Source organism: Girardinichthys multiradiatus, chromosome 9 (assembly GCF_021462225.1).
Source record: "Girardinichthys multiradiatus isolate DD_20200921_A chromosome 9, DD_fGirMul_XY1, whole genome shotgun sequence".
Lineage (NCBI taxonomy): Eukaryota > Metazoa > Chordata > Actinopteri > Cyprinodontiformes > Goodeidae > Girardinichthys > Girardinichthys multiradiatus.
In genome coordinates, this window is record NC_061802.1 from 6,572,913 (window position 1) to 6,593,761 (window position 20,849).

General features: G+C 40.3%; 1 protein-coding gene across 1 annotated transcript in view; it reads left to right on the forward strand.

Annotated features, from left to right (window-relative positions):
- The window catches only part of LOC124874008 (ephrin type-B receptor 1-like), a 168,649-nt gene extending 152,428 nt beyond the window's left edge, over positions 1 to 16,221 (forward strand). Inside the window, exons 18-20 of the mRNA XM_047375132.1 lie at positions 2,856 to 3,052; positions 3,155 to 3,313; positions 15,213 to 16,221. Coding sequence (XP_047231088.1) covers positions 2,856 to 3,052; positions 3,155 to 3,313; positions 15,213 to 15,324 — 468 coding nt within the window. The 3' untranslated portion in view covers positions 15,325 to 16,221. The remainder of the gene's footprint in view (positions 1 to 2,855; positions 3,053 to 3,154; positions 3,314 to 15,212) is intronic.
- Positions 16,222 to 20,849: the final 4,628 nt, after the last annotated feature.

The following is a 20,849-nucleotide window of genomic DNA, read 5'->3' on the forward strand; positions in this document are numbered from 1 at the left end:
TTTATTGTCTTAATACGGATGATTTTGGCATACAGCTCATGAAAACCCAAAATTCCTATCTCACAAAATTAGCATATTTCATCCGACCAATAAAAGAAAAGTGTTTTTAATACAAAAAACGTCAACCTTCAAATAATCATGTACAGTTATGCACTCAATACTTGGTCGGGAATCCTTTGGCAGAAATGTATGCTTCAATGCGGCGTGGCATGGAGGCAATCAGCCTGTGGCACTGCTGAGGTCTTATGGAGGCCCAGGATGCTTCGATAGCGGCCTTTAGCTCATCCAGAGTGTTGGGTCTTGAGTCTCTCAACGTTCTCTTCACAATATCCCACAGATTCTCTATGGGGTTCAGGTCAGGAGAGTTGGCAGGCCAATTGAGCACAGTGATACCATGGTCAGTAAACCATTTACCAGTGGTTTTGGCACTGTGAGCAGATGCCAGGTCGTGCTGAAAAATGAAATCTTCATCTCCATAAAGCTTTTCAGCAGATGGAAGCATGAAGTGCTCCAAAATCTCCTGATAGCTAGCTGCATTGACCCTGCCCTTGATAAAACACAGTGGACCAACACCAGCAGCTGACACGGCACCCCAGACCATCACTGACTGTGGGTACTTGACGCTGGACTTCTGGCATTTTGGCATTTCCTTCTCCCCAGTCTTCCTCCAGACTCTGGCACCTTGATTTCCGAATGAAATGCAGAATTTGCTTTCATCCGAAAAAAGTACTTTGGACCACTGAGCAACAGTCCAGTGCTGCTTCTCTGTAGCCCAAGTCAGGCGCTTCTGCTGCTGTTTCTGGTTCAAAAGTGTCTTGACCTGGGGAATGCGGCACCTGTAGCCCATTTCCTGCACACGCCTGTGTACGGTGGCTCTGGATGTTTCTATTCCAGACTCAGTCCACTGCTTCCGCAGGTCCCCCAAGGTCTGGAATCGGCCCTTCTCCACAATCTTCCTCAGGGTCCGGTCACCTCTTCTCGTTGTGCAGAGTTTTCTGCCACACTTTTTCCTTCCCACAGACTTCCCACTGAGGTGCCTTGATACAGCACTCTGGGAACAGCCTATTCGTTCAGAAATTTCTTTCTGTGTCTTACCCTCTTGCTTGAGGGTGTCAATAGTGGCCTTCTGGACAGCAGTCAGGTCGGCAGTCTTACCCATGATTGGGGTTTTGAGTGATGAACCAGGCTAGGAGTTTTAAAGGCCTCAGGAATCTTTTGCAGGTGTTTAGAGTTAACTCGTTGATTCAGATGATTAGGTTCATAGCTCGTTTAGAGACCCTTTTAATGATATGCTAATTTTGTGAGATAGGAATTTTGGGTTTTCATGAGTTGTATGCCAAAATCATCCGTATTAAGACAATAAAAGACCTGAAATATTTCAGTTAGTGTGCAATGAATCTAAAATATATGAATGTTAAATTTTCATCATGACATTATGGAAAATAATTAACTTTATCACAATATGCTAAAATTTTGAGAAGGACCTGTATATAGGATGAAATGGAGTAATGACAAAAATTCAATCTGGGAGACTCACCCACTCCTCCAGCTTCATCCAATGGCTTCTCCTTGTGTCTCCGTGCCAACCAAATCTGCATCAACTGCAGTAATCCTCGGCCAATGATCCTTCAAGGCTCCACATTTAAAGTCTCCTATTCATGGATCTCCCAGCTGTCAGCCGAGCTTCGACCCTCCTCCACCCCATCGCCTCCATCGGATTCTCAGTTCCATTACCATCAGGCCTCCTCTCCATCACCAGTACCAGATCCGGGGGAAGACAATTCTAATTCTAAGACGTTCATCAACTTCATACATTATCAGCATTCATGTCTTCCTCTGGGGTCTGAGCGCCAAACAAATACACATCGTGTAACTTCTCTAATCGCATTTCGTGTTTCTTATTGTGAGTCTCTACAGGATTGAAATGTGTAGAACTGAGCCTTTTTTGTAAATCCCGAGATTATATAAACTGATAGAAGCAGGCATATCTTCAACCTGAATCTCATTGCATGAAAACATGATTTTGTTGAAATATACCCATAGCATAGCATATTGCTTTGATTGTGTTTTCTCTTTAGATTTGAGAATAAGAGAATGATGTTCCATGTCCTGTGGACCTATTGTGCATAGCTTAATTCTTTGCTACCTGAAAATGTGACAATGTAGCATATGCAAAGAAAATAAGGCAGTTGGAAGATGTACTTTATCACTTTGCAGCAGACTTTTTAGAGAAAGTTACCACAGTTTTTTGTTAGTTACAGACTTCACCAAAAAACATTCATTGTATACATGACATTAAAACAAACCAATGTTGGAGTTTGTTTGCATTTTAGCATGGGATTCTATCTTTGGCTTCACTCTGTCACTATCTTTGAATTTTGACTTTTTTAATTACTGTTGTGTAAATTATTCTGACATACTCAGTTATCTACTATGTATTTCATTTACTTCATCTTAACCTTTTATATTATTGGGTTATGGTGTCTATTTTTGTGTTCTATTTAATTAATTTCCAGTCAAAAGAAGAGGATTGTGGAAAATGAGTTTGATAACATTGTCAACATAAAAATTGACACTAAAGGTATCCACCTAGAAAATAGCACTAAATTAATCTACAAAATGATTTAGCTGTAGTTGGGTTGGGTTGAGGGATAGATTTAATGAGCAAGGATTAAGGACACAACATTCTTCATTTTCAAATAGGGATATTTTTTATAAATTAATAATGTGACATCTTTACTGGACAGCGAGAAAAATAAGGAACACCAATTATTGGTCATATATACTTATAAACATATTCAAACCTTTGCTTAAGATGCTGCTTCTCTGCTCTGCTCTGCTCTGCTCTGTCCCAGGTGATAAATGCCATAGAGCAGGACTTCAGGCTGCCAGCTCCCATGGACTGTCCAGTAGTGCTGCACCAGCTGATGCTGGATTGCTGGCAGAAAGACAGAAACGCACGGCCAAAGTTCTCTGATATCGTCAGCATGTTGGACAAAATGATCCGCAACCCTGCATCTCTCAAAGCTGGCACCAACAACATTGCTCCTGGGTGAACAGAGATATTAACTCATTTCCATACCCTAACATGCTCTGTTTGTGTGATACAGCTGAGATTTTAATCACTGTGTTTCCTTATATCTGCTCCCTGCAGTCCTTCACATCATCCCTTGTTAGACCGGGGAGCTCTGGATCTGAGCAGGGTGAGCTCAGTGGAGGACTGGCTGGCTGCTCTAAAGATGACCCAGTATAGAGACTCCTTCATCGGATCAGGGTTCACCTCTTTGCCACTGGTCACGCAAATCACAGCTGAGTATGTCTGACCTAATCCATGCCTGCATCTCACACTACCATCCTTCCCAGTCTGTATCATGTTTAGTCCTTATTGAGTTACACTGTAGCTTAGGCCTTTTTACTGCTACAATAGTTTGGTAACTTGCTTTTGATTACATGTGCTTTCAAATAGTATGTGAAATGGTTGCAGTGTGTGCCTCAGTGCAACTTTACAACTACTGATATCTAATGTCAGTAAGTGATACTATTACTTTATGCAGGTACCTTTAAAGAAGACACCAGCTGGTACCCATATACTCCACTAAATGCCCTTTAAACCTAAAATATTCTGAACGGGTCAAATACAGAGTGAAAGGTTACCCAAAGGGATTAATTAAATATATGCTAAACTGTACTAGTGTGAAAAAGGCAGTGAGCAGGTATATGAGCCAGTGAACTCTGTTCCACATTTCATACTGAATGAACAACTTCCTCATAGAAAAATGGACGCGTGACCCGCCTGAACTCACATTTCTTGGGTTTTTAATTTGTTCTCTTTGCATCATAAATTCAGCACTTCATGCATATTTAATTACATTTTAAAACGGCTGCTCATGTTACTTTTTTTTATAGGCAATATAAAGCAGTGGTTATGACAGCAGACATGGAATGTGTGGGCAGGTATTTTCTTTTAGCTTTTTTAGCATCAGCCCAGTAAAATCCAATTGCTACTTTATTTTTAATCTCCTTATGTTTTTTTTTGGCATTAGTGGCACTTAATTTTGTTAATTGATTGACAGGAAATAGGGTGATTAGAGGGAGGGGAAGACATACAGCAAAGGTCAACAGGCTGGCAATCAAACCTCTGATGGCTTCATCTAGGACTCTAGGATCCATTCATGGGTTGTGCGCTGTTGTGGATTTTCTTATCAAAGTCGGAGAGAAATCAACTCATTAACAAGAGAAAGACCGGACTTTGTCTTTTTAAGTTTATTCAAAGACATTTCAGCGTTTGAAGACTCTGTCACTGAGTTTAGTCAGTGAAGCAGAGCAACGAACAGAAGTCACAAACAGTATTTATACCAGAATGAGGGTGTTCTCTCAACTTGAAAGAGTTTAGAAATATGGCCCCTAGGCCCCACCCCAGGTCATAGGTTACCAGGTTATTTATGAGAGCACCCATCTACCATCCCTTTAGACACAACACTTCAGGGAGTGTTAACCATAAAACCCCTGATAATGAATTTAGAGCCCATCTGCTCTTAAGTAACCAAAACACAGAGGTCAGAGAGGAGAGAGGTAAAGAACAGTTCAGAGCTCTAAAAGAATTTTCCACAACACTCCTTTCTTCTGATTACAAGATAATCACAACTAAAGGAAAATTCCATTACCCAGAATTAATCAAAGTAAAACCAACAAAAAAGAATATACAAAACTTTAAAATAATAAATCTCCAAATCTCTATTTATACCACTAGAATGCTGAACATCAGCATTAACTCCCCAAACAGTTTAGAGTTATTACATCATTATAGCATCTTAAGCAATATAAAATCCATCATTATCCATACCATCTTTTATCCCAAATGCAGAATAGTCATTACAAACAGAAATTAAGTCTACATCTATATCAACTTTTAGCATGGAAACATTTATCAGTCTCATTACCATTCCTTTAACCATTGGAATAATGCAACATGAAAGAAACATCAAAATCAAAAATAAAAATAAAAGAATTACTCCAATCCTTATTAACCAGGATGTCCAACCACCAGTAATGAACCAGGACCAAGGATTCCAAGAGGAACCCATATTTTCTTTCTGTTGAGTCATCAGCAACTCCTCTAATTTATCATGGATACTTATCATGTTGTTAGACACATCAGGAATAAAATTGCAACATTGTTCCCCAATTAAATGACAAACAACACCCCTCTCAATCGAAAACCATTCTATTTCCACACATCCAAACCATTTTCTTAGGACATGAGTACCCATCTCTACTAGGAAAAGTAACAAGAACCCTAGTTAATTTACCGGCCTGGCCATTCAATTTACTTCCATTCGGTAAGGCTGTCAGATTAAGAGTTAACACAAAGGCTCTGAGACTGAAGATCCCGAAATGGTATTAGGATCAGTTCTGATAGGACATGGCTCAGATTTATGTCTGTTGGTTAAAGCGCATGAAACAGGTATAATAGTTTTGCAACCTTCTGTCTTTCCAAAGAAATAAGGTGTGTTTTCCTCCTGAGCTATACAAATATCTGGATCCCTTGTTGAATTTCTATTACCCCGAAATCTATAAAGAGTTCTTGTAGTAGCACATATTAAATTAGTCTCACTAGAAAATCTACTAACATTTCTGCTTTGCCTTACGGTATAATTCCTCACCCAAGGAAAAATAACCTCCACCAGCCGGTTATCTGGAAAGAAAGTAGCTAGAGTATAAGCAGTATCAATAGGAACAGGTACCAAAAATGGTTGATCATTAATAACACGTGGAATCAAACAACAAACATAGCAACTGTCATTTCTTATCTTCCTCACAGTTTGATGCATCAGTTGCCACCAGACATTATCAGCATGATCATGGTAGTCAGAGAAGTGATGAATCTCTCTTCGAATCAGCTGATGAGTATTATTGGCTTAATTATTCAGATTAGTCACAAATTGTCTTTGCTGTACCTTTTCCCAAATAAACAGTAAAAAACTTGCAATACCAATCATCAGCATCAGAACAGACCATCTTCCATACAGCTGCATTGTAACCTTGAAGTGGAATGTCCTTTCTTCTGGTACTGAAAGCAAACAGTTTTTTTTCCCTTTTTTTTTTTTTCAGAGAAAACAAATCATAAACAAAATTTAAAAATCCTGCTGCCTCTCCTGAGTGGCTTCTGTGCTTCAAGCTGCCCTGTTACCAGTCTGGTACAGGTGGGCGGTCGTTGGAAGCCCCTCTAGGCACGGGGTTCAGAACCAGGATGCTGCTCAGGTGGTGTTCCCATGAACACCTTGCAGTGTAGCATAGACCCAGGTAACATGCTCTGCTACCTTGACAGCTGTGTGGGTGACTAGTAGGATCTGATATAGGTCATTCCAGCATCTGGACTTCAAGTGTGTTCTCCTGGAACCAAGGAGTGGAGTTTGGAAGTGGCTGTTTCCAGTAATGCAGCCTTCACAGTCAGTCTGTAAAACTTGAGAAAGCACAGTGGACAGGTTTTGACTGTAAAACAACATCCTCTCTTCACACAAAGATGTAGAAGGCAGAGATCTTGGCAATATCCCCATGCCCAAATTAGGAGACCTGTCGAACAGCACTTCAAAAGTCTCAATTGTAAGTGAAAACAATAAGCAGAGCCTTCACAACATTTGGCTAATTTTTAATTTCAAAGTCCCATTCTCAAGCCTAGGTGCTTAATTACATGAACTTCATCAAAACATCCAGCAAAATCAAAGAGAATTAATCTTCTGACTCCAACTAGTATACTAGCAGTGACCATCAGCTAAATATTCTGAATGTTAAAAATGTGACATATGATGTTTGAGGAAGGCCTGATTACAGGTCATTATTTCCATAGTTTCAGAATACACAAAGAACATTTCAAAAATGGTCTAATCTGTGGAGATGTAAAATTTCACAAAAAGAATCAACACCATACTTTCAGAGAGGTTTTCAGAATGTGGTCTTAGGGAGCTATGCACCAGTTATATAAACAAAGTACAACGTCTCTTTCGCATTGTCAGTAAGTCCTCACTGGAGGTATGAGCTACCCTTTCTCCATGAGTGTAAAACTTTTGTAATCTCATGTTGCTTTATTCTGACATTTCCCTCTCCTGGCGCAGAGTCCAACCCATGTGACAATCCAGCAAAAAGTAAAAAAAAAAAAAAAGTTCTACAAACCAGGATCACATTACATGGAACCAAAGAAATGAATTCTGACGTAACTATGTGTCACCATGAAATTACCAAAAGCAACATAAATAAAATCCAGATGTTTTTAACTGCAAGTCAGTTCCATTAACAACAAAACGCAAACTTCAGTTGTTGTGCAGTTCATCAATGTCTCTCTTAGAATTAAGTCACATATCATCCTGATTTGTCTTGTGTGAAGATGAGTATTAGATTAATGGAAATCTAATGTAATTTTGATGCATACACTCTACAAAGTTAATCTAATAAATAATTCTCACCATGTATGAAGTCATGACTCAGATTCTTTATCAAAAATATATTCCTTACTTTTGGCATATCTTGAACTGTCAGCTAGCTTAATGGCACCAGGGAAAACTTTCAATCTAATAAATCCCCAATGATTCTGCATGCAAAACTAATTCTTTAAATTAGTTTAAACTATTTCATTAATTCAATTCAATTCAAAAATACTTTATTAATCCCAAAGGGAAATTAAATGTTGTTATAGCTCATATTATGAAGGTTTCTTCAAAGAGCCGTTGTAGATGCTGATGGCTGTGGGCAGGAAGGATCTCTTGTAGCGCTCTGTCTTACAGCAGATCTGAAGAAGCCTCTGACTGAAGACACTCTGTTGTTGTAGGACAGTTTCATGAAGAGGATGCTCAGGGTTCCCCATAATGTTCTTCATTTTATGAAGAATCCGTCTTTCCACAATGATCTCCAGAGGTTCCAGAGGAGTCCCCAGAACAGAGGCAGCCTTTTTTATCAGCTTGTTGAGCTTTTTTAAGTCCCTGGCTCTGATGCTGCCTTCCCTGCAGATGATGGCATAAGAGATCACACTCTCCACAACAGACCTATAGAAGATATTCAGCATCTTGCTGCAAACACCAAAGGACCTAAGCTTCCTCAAGAAGTACAGTCTGCTCTGTCCCTTCTTGTAGACAGCTTCACAGTTGCATCTCCACTCTAGTCTGTTGTCCAGGTGAACACCGAGGTATTTATACTCCTCCACCACCTCCACTTCTTCTCCCATGATAGAAATAGTTTTTGACTTATTCCTGTTTCTCTTAAAATCTACAATCATCTCCTTTGTTTTAGTCACGTTCAAGATGAGATGATTGTTTCCACACCATGCCACAAAGCGGTCCACCACCTTCCTGTACTCAGCTTCTTGTCCATCTCTGATCCACCCCACGACTGCAGAATCATCCGAGTATTTCTGCAGATGACAGGAGTCTGTCTTGTACTGGAAGTCTGAGGTGTACAGAGTGAAAAGGAATGGTGAGAGTACAGTCCCCTGTGGTGCTCCTGTGCTGCTGACTACCTGGTTAGACACCCAACCCTTCAGTCTCACAAACTGTGGTCTGTTTGTCAGGTAGTCTTTGATCCAGGAGATTGTTGAGCCCTCCACCTGAGTCTTCTGGAGTTTCTGACAAAGCAAATCAGGTTGGATTGTATTAAATGCACTGGAGAAATCAAAGAACATGATCCTCACAGTGCTACTGGCTTTGTCCAGATGACAGTGGGTTTGTTGAAGCAGGTGTATGATGGCATCTCCAACTCCACAGCGATAAGCAAACTGAAGGGGGTCCTGATGGTTTACTGTTTGCTTACTCAGGTGGGCCAACAGGAGTCTCTCTAGGACCTTCATGATGTGAGATGTCAGGGCAACAGGTCTATAGTCATTGATGACTGATGGGTGAGTTTTCTTTGGTACCGGAATAAGACAGGAGGTCTTCCACAACACCGGAACCTTCTTCTGGGCCAGGCTAAGGTTGAAGAGGTGCTGCAGAGTCCCACAGAGCTGCTCTGCACAGGCCTTCAGGACTCTAGGGCTGACATGATCTGGACCTGCAGCCTTATTCCTATTCAGTTTCTCCAGTTGTCTCTTCACCTGACTTCTTGAGACACACAGGTGGAAGGGGGAAGCAAAGGAAGCATCAGCATCTTCTGATATGGTTGAAGGCAAACATGTAGAAGCAGAAAGGTCTAGGACTGAGGTGGAAGATAAAAAATGTGAGGTGTTACTGGACAGCTGTGGGTCCTGTGGGTCAAAGGAAGATGGAATGTCTGTTTGGCTGTGAGCAGGAGAGGAGGATGCGAAGCTTGTTTCTGAACTGAACCTATTGAAGAATGTGTTCAGTTCATTGGCTCTGTCCAGACCTCCATTGGTCTGATCATCCTTCTGCTTGAAGCCTTTGATCTTCTTCATCCCTGTCCACACATCTCTGATATTGTTTTGCTGGAGCTTGCTCTCCAGCTTCTTCTTGTACACCTCCTTGCTGTCTCTTATCTTGACTTTAAGTTGCTTCTGTATAATTCTCAATAATTATCTGTCTCCCTCTCTGAAGGCTCTTTTTTTCTTGTTAAACAGGTCCTTCAGGTCACTGGTGATCCAAGGTTTGTTATTGGGGAAGCATCTCACGGTTCTGGTGGGGATGATGTTATCCACACAGAAGTTTATATAGTCGGTTGCACATTCAGTCAAGGCATTGATGTCCTCTCCATGTGGCTGGCACAGTGTGTCCCAGTCTGTAGCCTCAAAGCAACCTTGCAGAGCTTCTTCAGCTTCCTGTGACTATTTTCTCACAGTCCTCTTTATTACAGGTTGCCTCTGAACAAGGGGCATATATTTTGAGCAGAGAAAAACAAGATTGTGATCTGATTTGCCTAGAGGAGGTCTTGCTGTAGAGATGTATGAGTCCTTGACATTTGCATAAAACAAATTCAATGTTTTGTTTTCTCTGGTAGAGCAGCTGACAAATTGTTGAAATGTTGGAAGTGTAGCAGAGAGTGAAGCATGGTTAAAATCACCAGAAATAACCACAAAAGCATTGGGGTTTTGTGTCTGTAGCTTAGCAACAACTGAGCTGATGGCATCACATGCAGTGTCAGCAACAGCGGAAGGTGGAACGTAAACTGTTGCCAAAATAACACTGGTGAACTCTCTGGGTAAATAATATGGACGAAAACTTACTGCCAACAGTTCAATATCTGGACTGCAGAGATGACACTTCACAGTAACATGTCCTGGATTACACCATCTGTTGTTCACAAGTACTGCCAGTCCACCTCCTTTACATTTGCCGCTCCTCTTTAAATCTCTGTCTGCTCGTATGGTTAAAAAGCCCGGCAGAGAGACGCTAGAGTCAGGGATATGATCCTGCAGCCATGTCTCAGTAAAACACATGATACTGCATGCCCGGTACTCTGGCTGGATCCTTTGTAAGGCTTGGAGTTCATCCAACTTGTTTCCCAACGATCTTACATTGCCCATCAAAATCGACGGAAGAGATGGTTTGAACTTCCTCCTTTTCTCTCTTCTCTTAGCTCCTGCTCTGCATCCACGGCGTCTCCTTTTCAACTCATCAGGGATTTGGGGTTGTAGCTTAACCTTTTAATAGTAAAACACATAAATCTAAAAGTCATGCTACATCCTTAATTATTATACAAAAAACATGTTTTTAAGGCAACAATCACTACAAGCCTTTTGATTCTATTGTCTCTTAAACAGTGTTAAAGATGCTGAGCGTTACCATGAAAGCAAAGGCATGAACAAACCTGGTAGGTTGTCGGAGTCAGACAGAACTAACCTCTGATGGGCAGCCTATGGGCGGACCCACAGTTTCTTCATTCCAACCCATCTTAATGTACCATAAACTGCAAAACTGTTAACATGCACCTACCTCAGAAACAAGCTGCTTCTTAACTCTCCTAAAAACTCAGTTTTAATCAATCTGGGATTTGGAAACTTTATTCTAAACATTGATTATTGTGTCATGCAACATATAAACAAACATTCATTCCAACAAAACAAACACAAACATCAAAGACAGACAAATGGCCAAATTTGAAGCTTCAAGAATTCAAAGAAATTTTTAACAATCTCTTTTCAAAATATGTTTTCTCAGCCATATCTTTTAATGCTGTAATTGATCAATTTTGTTCTGACAATCTTCGGGATCCTGTTTTAAGATGAGTACACATAGTCCAAAGAGATCTCAAACTATTTAGAAGCACAGCAACAGTTTTCTCTAACATGAATCCAAATTTACTGATGCTGAAACCCTTTGCCAATTCTTTGTACTGTAACTCTGTAATAACAATAACTACAATCCTGAGAGTTATTGTTATAATTCTCTTTTTGTTTGGCTCAATTTGATCGCAGCTGTATTCAAGAATTTCTCTGCTCAGGTTAAATGCAAAGAAGTATTTTAAGTCAGCATTGAAATTTTATACAGTGTCAGACTTAACCAGAAATGAAGCTAATAAGCTTGACTCCAAACTGGACTTTGTTCCAACATAGTGTTTCAAAAGGAGAACAGACATCATTTTCTTTAATTTGGGCTATTTAAATTTTGAGAGTTGGGGAGAAAATTATTACTAGAACCCCTCTTTAATAATCTAAATGCTGATAAATGTTCCAATATTGTATTTCTAAGTAATCTGAAATTACCTTGTGTACCTTTGTACTCCTAGGTATTCTTTTAATCTTTAAAACCCCTAAGAAATCAAACAAGGAGACTGGAGTTTGAGCCGACCATCCTCTTTAGTGTTGAGAGAGCCTTTATTTATTTTATTTTCCTAAAATAAAGGATTTTACTTGTGTTTATTCCGTTATAAAGAATCCTAGCCTTGGCTCCAAAACAAACCTCTTCAGCCCCTATCTGTGTTCCCCAGAGTAGAAACTTTGAGTATAATTGCATTTCAAAGCCACCAAAATGACTGGAACTCATCATTGGCTTAGATCTGTTTTTAATAGGTAATCGGTCTACCTTTAATTAAGTATTATAATTTTATGGACCCAAAATCTATGGCTCCCGGGCTTCAGGAGTCCAGGAACCACAGGTTGAGTACTGCTGCATTGAACAACGATGCTACCTTTCTGCAGAAATTGAAGGATTGGCTAAATATCTCCAAACCTATTAGTGTATTATTTCTGGTTTGGACAATAATCAGATTTAAAAATTGCAATCACTAGTTCACAGCTCCTAATTTACCCCACATCATATTTGCTCCTAACACAGTTCATAAGAAGCTTCAGACAAACATTATGCTAAAAAAAAAAACCTCGTACTCGTACTCGTACTCGTCGTCTTCTGCTTTATCCGGGACCGGGTCGCGGGGGCAGCAGACTCAGCAGAGACGCCCAGACGTCCCTCTCCCCAGACACCTCTTCCAGCTCCTCCGGTGGGAGCCCAAGGCGTTCCCAGGCCAGCCGAGAGACATAGTCCCTCCAGCGTGTCCTGGGCCGTCCCCTGGGCCTCCTCCCAAAAACAACCCAAAAACAAAATAAAAACACAGATCTGTTTTAAAATAAAGAAATAGCATGCTTAAAAAAATTAGTACTGTGGTGGAAAATAATTCCACAGTTCTGAAGGCCTTTTCTATGCAGAGTCTTTTACGGAACATGAGATTAGTTTAACTTTGTGTGGTACCACTGTCCAATCAGATTCTTTCTTACCATCAAAAACAACCCAATTTTTTTCCATTCTCATTTTAAAGGTTTGCTTTGCCAAGGAAAATGTGTTTAACAAAACCAATTACTCTCAAATTTTTTAAAAGTTTTAGCTGGTGATATCTTAGAAAACAACAAATATTTTAATATTTCTGTGCAACACAGAACTGATTAGGTTTCCTTTCCTTCCCCAGAGGAAAACAAAAAGAACCTGCAGAACCAAGTCTTTCCTAGTTTTTGTCAGGACCTGATATAAGGTACAGTGTAAATAAACACGCTGCATGAATCAGAAGAGGGAAGAAAAAAACTAATACAACCTCTTCCCAGCAGCTGCTGTGAAAAACAATGAATTTGTACCTTCCACAAGCGTAAGTTAGCACTTGCGGACAAAAACTGCACCCCACTGTAAGTACTGTGTCAGAAACTGTATGAAGACCATCTGCAGTAGAACTAAGCCTGTTTTAATGAGGTCTCTACCCATTAGATTTACGGGATACAAACTCTGACAACAGAAAACAATGCCTGAAGGAGAGCCCATCAGATGTTACGCATGCAATGGGTTTTGAAAATGCTCCTTCATGAGATCTGTCCTGAGAATGACATAGAAACACATGGTTACTGCTGAGTTTTGGAGATGTTGTAACTTCCTCTGCTTTTTAATAACTTTTAATAACTAGAATAATTTACCCTGAATATTCCACGACGAAAGAGAACTTGCTTCTCTAAAAGAATTAACTGGAAAGTATCAAATGAGCTACTTCATCACCCTTTTGAAAATACTTTTCTAACCCTAAAATAATATTTTAACCCGCTATATCTGTCAACGTCAAGCAAGCGTGTCACATAAGCAGCGGTTAATAAGCGATCTTCGTTGCAGAAAAGGTTTATGCAAATGTGTGTGTATGTTTGTACGTTACCCCCCTCGGTTTCTTAATCGCTCCAGAGTCAGACTGTTATGGCACACAGTCCTCTATCAGTCCAAAGAAAACCCAGGCCCTTCCCAGGTGTGTTGGTGGGACATTCACTCCTTCCTTGTCCACTTTAACTTCTCCAGGAGGGAGAAAGAACTTTGCTCCGGCCTGTTTCTCTTTTGCCCGCATAAGATGTGCTTTCAATATAAATCCAGTGTATCGCTCTTCTGGCTCTGGCAAACAGCATGGATCATTGTCCATCTCAGTGGGTTTGGGGCCAGACTTCTTCTGAGTTTCGTTCTGGTGGAAACTCACACTGTCATTTGCAGCAGGCAGGCAGGCAGGCCCTCTCTCTTTCAGGCCATGATGAAGAAGCGTCTCTGGTGGAGTAGCCATGGGAAGGGCAGGTTTCTAAAGTCCAGATTCAAAAACGCAGATGTTGCACTCAAATCCCATATGTGTGTGTGTGTGTGTGTGTGTGTGTGTGTGTGTGTGTGTGTGTGTGTGTGTGTGCGTGTGTGTGTGTGAGACAGAAGAAAAAGTTTAGTATAGGTTCAGATTTTGCACACAGAAATATTATCAGTCAGTCAGTCAGTTGTCCACATGCCTGTCACTTCCTTCCTTCCACAACATGTACTATACTCCTTTCTAAAACAACTTTCTTTCTATAGTCCGGATCCGATCGGCCAGAAGCCACAGGCAGGCACTAGGACTCCCCTCTGTTAAATGGAGGTGGACTGAGGACAACTTAGTCTCCAGGCTGGCCAGGCGTCTTTATCCCCTCCTGCGGATTCCTCCGGCCCGTCGGATCCTGTCTGTGACGCCAAATTGTTGTGGATTTTCTTATCAAAGTGGGAGGGAAATCAACTCATTAACAAGAGAAAGACCGGACTTTGTCTTTATAAGTTTATTCAAAGACATTTCAGCATTTGAAGACTCTGTCACTGAGTTTAGTCAGTGAAGCAGAGCAACGAAAAAAAGTCACAAACAGTATTTATACCAGAATGAGGGTGTTCTCTCAACTTGAAAGAGTTTAGAAATATGGCCCCTAGGCTCCAGAGGTAACCAAGTTATTTATGAGAGCACCCATCTACCATCCCTTTAGACACAACACTTCAGGGAGTGTTAACCATAAAACTCCTGATAATGAATTTAGAGCCCATCTGCTCTTAAGTAACCAAAACACGGAGGTCAGAGAGGAGACCGGTAAAGAAAAGTTCAGAGCACTAAAAGAATTTTCCACAACACTGCTTTACCCCTGCACCTCTGCTGCACCCTTACCTCCCTGTTTTAACACATTCTGACCCAAGATCCCAATTAAGAGAGCACTCTAAAACCCGAGGCGATTAAAATTGTTTGTCTTTTTGAATAAAAAAATAATACAAGTAACTTTAGAACCCCAGCAAATTAAATTAAATACTTATATGAAACATTGTATAGAAATTGTTATTTTATGTGTTTTTACAAGTATCGTAAATATTTCACAGATCATCAACAGTTTTTTCAGTAAGGTAAGTTGTAATTAGGATTCACTTTTGCAAGACATGTCATGGGTGTGCCGATATTCTTCAATCACGGATTATGATCAGTTACTATCTATAGATAAATCCAACAAAAAACTGCTATGATAGTATGATAAATGTGTTTCCTTGTCTTTCCAGGGATCTGGAGCGGATTGGAGTCTCTCTTGCAGGACACCAGAAGAAAATACTCACCAGCGTGCAGTCAATGAGGCACCACATTGATGACCAATCCCCCACTGAATCTGTGTAGCCATACATGGCAGAGAAACAGTTTGGAATACTTGACCATTGTTCAGTCTAAGCGAACAGACTGTTTTCTCAAGTTTACTTATTCTGAAGATCTGTTATTGTCTTTTACAATCATCGAACCCATTTTGAAGACTCCAAGATTGGTCTTACAATCAGTGGGCATGCTTTCTATGGCATTTAGCCATAAAGAACCTTGTGGAATTTTATGTACAGGTGTTATTTGTTACACAAATTTAAAACAGCAATGAACAACACTGTGGAAAATAGAAAACTAGTGTCTGACCTTAAGGGCATCTACTGAAAGGAAAGAAAAAAGAACCCACCCAAATTGTGCTTTCAGGATAACTTTGACTTTAACCCCTTTGTTCCACAAGCCATGTTCAACAAACTGAATTATTTAGGGAAGACAGGGTGTGTTTTTTATTTAAGGATGAATCACAGTAACACAGTACTGTGAGAAGATACTGGCTGAGCAGACGTTTCTGTGAGTGGACAAACTGGACCAAAAGCCTGTCAGAAAATGTTTCTGGATACAAGACCCACAGTAGGCCTTCTTGTCTCCAGCATGCTGTGTATTTATTTCATTGTGTTTGTGAAAATTGCAACCATTTAAATTTTGGACAAGAGCCAACTGTTTAAATGGGACCCTTTGGAATCAATCTTCACATTGAAGAGTTTGTAAATATTGGTTATTTAGGAATTTCTTCCTTTGTTCACTTACTTTAACATTTGCTGTTTTGCAGAGTGAATGGAGTATTTGTAACTTTTTAGTAATTTATTTTACATTTTATTCATCACTAATACAAACTCTTTAAGTGCTGTTGATTGTAGATAAAAATGTTTCCCAATTCTCAGATGGGCCACATAAAATACATAATTAAAAAATAACTTCTAATGATTTTTGGTCATATTGAAATGCCCCCAGAGTGAAGGTAAATATAACAGTACAGTTGGATAAAGATAGATATTAAAGCACATCTCAGTAAATTAGAATATTATCAAAAAGTTCATTTATTTTCGTTCATTCATTTATTTAAGGGTGTATTCACACTTGCCACTTTTGGGCCGCTTTAAACGGATCAGAGTTCGTTTCCCCCTTTGGTCCAGACCTTCTGTGCTGGTGTGAATACACTCAAGCGAACCCTGGTCCGGACCAAACAACTGGACCGAGACCCACTTTTTGAGGTGGTCTCGGTCCGCTTCCAAACGGACTCTGGTGCAGTTCGCTTATGGTCTGAATACAAACTGGCCCCGATCCGAACCAACTACAAAAAGCGTACGTTTCTTTGGCCATTAAAAGCCACCGTAGCCGGTAGCAAAGGTGTGTGTTGTAAGGTAATCATACCTGATAAGCTGTGTGTTGCTTAGCAATTTTGGAACCCAGTCGGAGAATGCTTGCTGAACACCAACGTTCTCTACGTGCCTTGTCCCACAACAAGCCGGTAGCGTTGCTAAGCAACACACAGCTTTGCTACCAGCTACGGTGGCTTTTTATGTCCAAAGAGACGTACGCTTTTTGTAGTTGGTGCGGATCGTGGCCGATTTGTATTCAGACCATAAGCGAACCTAACCAGTGGAAGCAGACCGAGACCACCTCAAAAAGTGGGTCGCGGTCCGGTTGTTTTGTCCGGACCAGGGTTCGCTTGAGTGTATTCACACCTGCACAAAAGGTCCGGACCAAGTGGGGAAACGAACTCTGGTCCGTTTAAAGCGTACCAAAAGTGGCAGGTGTGAATAATTAGCTTTTGGTCCGGACCAAACAAGCGGACCAAGTGACTTTCCTGGTGTGAATGCACCGACAGAAATATTGTCCTACTGAAAAGTGCGCCCATGTACTGTACCGAATATGCACTCAATACTTGGTCAGGGCTCTATTTGCATGAATTGCTGTGTCAGTGCAGCATGGCATTGAGGTGATAAGCCTGTGGCACTACTAAGCTGTTAAGGAAGCCCAGGTTGCTTTAATGGTGGCCTTCAGGTCATCTGCGTTGTTGGGTTTGGTGTCTCTTATTATTTTCTTGACAATACTGTATAGATTATTTCTGGGTTTTAGGTCAGGTGAGCTTGATGGCCAATGCAGCACAGTGTTACATGGCCATTAAGGCACGTTTTGTTACTGTACTTTGCTCAGTGTGGGCAGATGCCAAGGTAAGCTGGAAAATAAAATGAGCATTACTATAAAGCTTGTCAGCAGAAGGAAGTATGAAATGCTCTCAAATGCCCTGCTAGAGGCTGTTCTGACTTAATAAAACACTGGACTAGCACCAGCAGGTGATATGGTTTCCGAAATCATCACTGACTGGACCTCAACCAAAATGGATTCTGTGCCTGTTCCCTTTTGTCAGATACTGGGACCTTCCTTCATTCATTCATTCATCTTCTATACGGCTTATTCCATAGTGGTTCTCGGGGGAGCTGGTGCCTATATCCAGAAGTCTACGGGCGAGAGGCAGGGTACACCCTGGACAGGTTGCCAATCCATCGCAGGGCAACACAGAGACACACAGGACAAGCAACCATCCACACCTAACGGCAATTTAAACAGACCAGTTTACCTACCAGTCATGTTTTTGGACTGTTGGAGGAAGCCAGGGTACCCAGTGAGAACCCAGGCATGCACAGGGAGAACATGCAAACTCAATGCAGAAAAACCCCCGGTCAGGAGTCGAACCCAGGACCTTTTGCTTCAAGGCAATGGTGCTACCAATTGCGCTGCCGTGCATGACCTTCTTTTTTGAATAAAATGCAACATTTTCTTTTATCTGAAAACAGGACTTTGGATAATTGAACAAGACTCCAGTCCTGTTCTCCTTAGCCCAGATAAAATGCCCCTGACCTTTGTTGATGGTTAAGAGTGGCTTAACACAATGAATATCATACCAGGTTTCCTATGTCCTGGATACATCTGCGTGTGGTGGCGCAAGCTGCAGTCCACACTTTGTGAATCTGCCCCAAATTCTCTAATGGGCTTATCCACATTGCTTATTTAATCACACTTTTTCCATCCACTTAGCTTTTCATTAATATGCTTAGGTAAAGGACTTTGTAAACTGCAAATCATTTTTGTCGCTTGCCCTTGTGAAGGATGTTAATAACTGTCTTCTGGACAACTGCGAAGTGAGCAGTCTTCATCATGATTATATAGGCAAAGCTTGAGCATAACATTTCCATTTCTTTTTTATTATTTTTTTATTGGTCTTAGAGAATATTTTATATTTAGAAAAACTGATCTCTGGGTTATACAGCTACATGTCATAATACATTTGAATTAACAGAATAAACTTGAAATCTATCCATTTCACTCACATGAAATGGATAGATTTAATATATGATTTCTCACTCTTGGAATTAGGTTACTGACTTAAATAGATTTTTTTTATGATTTTCAAATTCATTGTTAGGTGCCTGTATAAACTCAAGAAGTTCATTTTCCACCTACAAAGTAAACTGATTATGTGATGTGATATGCTGAGGTATAGAGGAAGAAAGCATCTTTAGATTCTATGTGAAATGAGACAATAATAGCTACCATCCACAGTATCTCAGAAGAGGTATTGTCTTCCAATGTTCATGTGTTTTGGCTGCAAATCCTAAAGCTGAAAGCCAGTCAAGTGTTAATACAGTGCATGAACCAACTAGAAAGCTAGTGTTCATGTTCTGTCCATACGAATAACAAGTCTCATTGGTGTCTAAAGTGTATGGCTGCAATCCAGATGGCAATCATCCTCCTCCAGCAGGCAGTCTGGCTACACTTCCTCTGTTTCTTCTTTTTTTTTTTTTGTTCATTTATAGGTTGTTGGACATGTCTTCGTTATCAAGGTCTGGTTTGACTGGCTCTGTTCCGAATTAAGATCGCTGATTAAAACTCTTGTTAGCAGTATGCAGATCAAATAGGGTCAAATGACCTATCCGTGTTCTCGTGTGTGGACAGCAACCTTTTTAACATTCGCAAAGTTGATTTGTTACAGTGAAGATTTTACAGGGGGGAAAAAGCAATTCATTCTTTGTGCCAACAAGTACATTTGCTGATTGTCCTGTTTCAGTCCTTGATGAGATGTTTGACATGCTTGTGAACAAGCCCTGATCTTACTGTGGGCGCAATAGTGACCAAGTGCTTTTATCCCAGCACTGAGCGGATTACCAGCTGTGAAACAACAGTCTCCTCACTCTGCCTTCAGCCCAAACCTCTGGTCATATATGTGCACAGCCACATCCCAAGGATTACCCCTTCATAGCTCTGATTAAATGTTATGAAGTTGTTTGTCATCGGCTGCGAGCCCCAACTCACAATGACAGAAAGCTGTTTGCTCTTACTACTACTTGTGTTTGTCTCTCAGCACTGCTCTCGCTGCTGGGATGCCCCAAAGTTTTTTTATTTATGAACAGTGTGACATTGGAATGTCTGCTGCAATTTCAGAACCTCAAAACATTTTCAGTTTCCACTTCTATTTTCACTGAAACTCTGTCCTCACGGTGCAACCGCAATTGAGTTTGTTGCTTGGCAACGGCAGCGTAATGAACATTTTATCGGGAAGTATTGAGATCAACTGGAAGCACGTCAGTGGTTCAGAGTAATAATTTGTTGTAAATAGATGCCTCTGGAAAAACTGGCTCAGTGATAGCTTGGGGGTTTAATAAAGAATGAGACAACTAGTGTGCCTAAAAGCCCATATTGAACGCCACCTAATGTCAAGCACAAGAAATCAAAGCTATCAACTCGGGCAACATATAACATGTGTTTCTAGGCGTGATGAATCTACTTTTTAAGTTATTTTTGACCCTCTCTATGTAGCAGGTTAGATGTGTGCTTACAGGAAAATTTACTGTTTAGCATGTCAATATGAACTAAGGAAGAGGACAGAAATATAATAGCATGTGTACATTTGATTTTAAAGAGTAATGGACCCCACAAATATTTACATCCTGGCTGTACGTATGGAAGATGTACCCAGATATCGTGCTAACATTTTTCATGAATAAGATGTATGAAAAACCTTATATATAACTTATATGTTTTCATTTTTTGATTGCAACAGCCTAATCTCATCCTGAAAAAATGAGAAAATACAACCTTTATTTTGAGAATATTTATTAAGTAGGAAAAAGTCTTTTAGAAATCCTTTTAATGAAACAGCTGATGGCAAAGTTACTGTCACAACTAACAATCTATAAAATACTTTAAAGTAAATCTGCTAGTCATCTGAGATTTCTTGAATCCCTGTATAAATGTCATGTGACACAGATGACCTTTTAGCCACTCTTACAAAATGGGAAAGACAAGAAAAGATGTCATTAAGTAAGACAGATGTGATCTACATAAGTGAGACAATTTCCTTAACAAAACATCTACTTCCCTAAACTTGCCCAAATTTACAGTCAACGTAATAATAAAAAAGTTCAAAACAACTACAATTGTGACAAACAAAGCTGGTCTAGGACCCGAAGACAGTAGGGAGGTAAAAAAAAAAAAATCCCTAAAGTTCCTTTTTGGGGAACTACAGCAAAGTGTGGTATCTTTGGTTCACC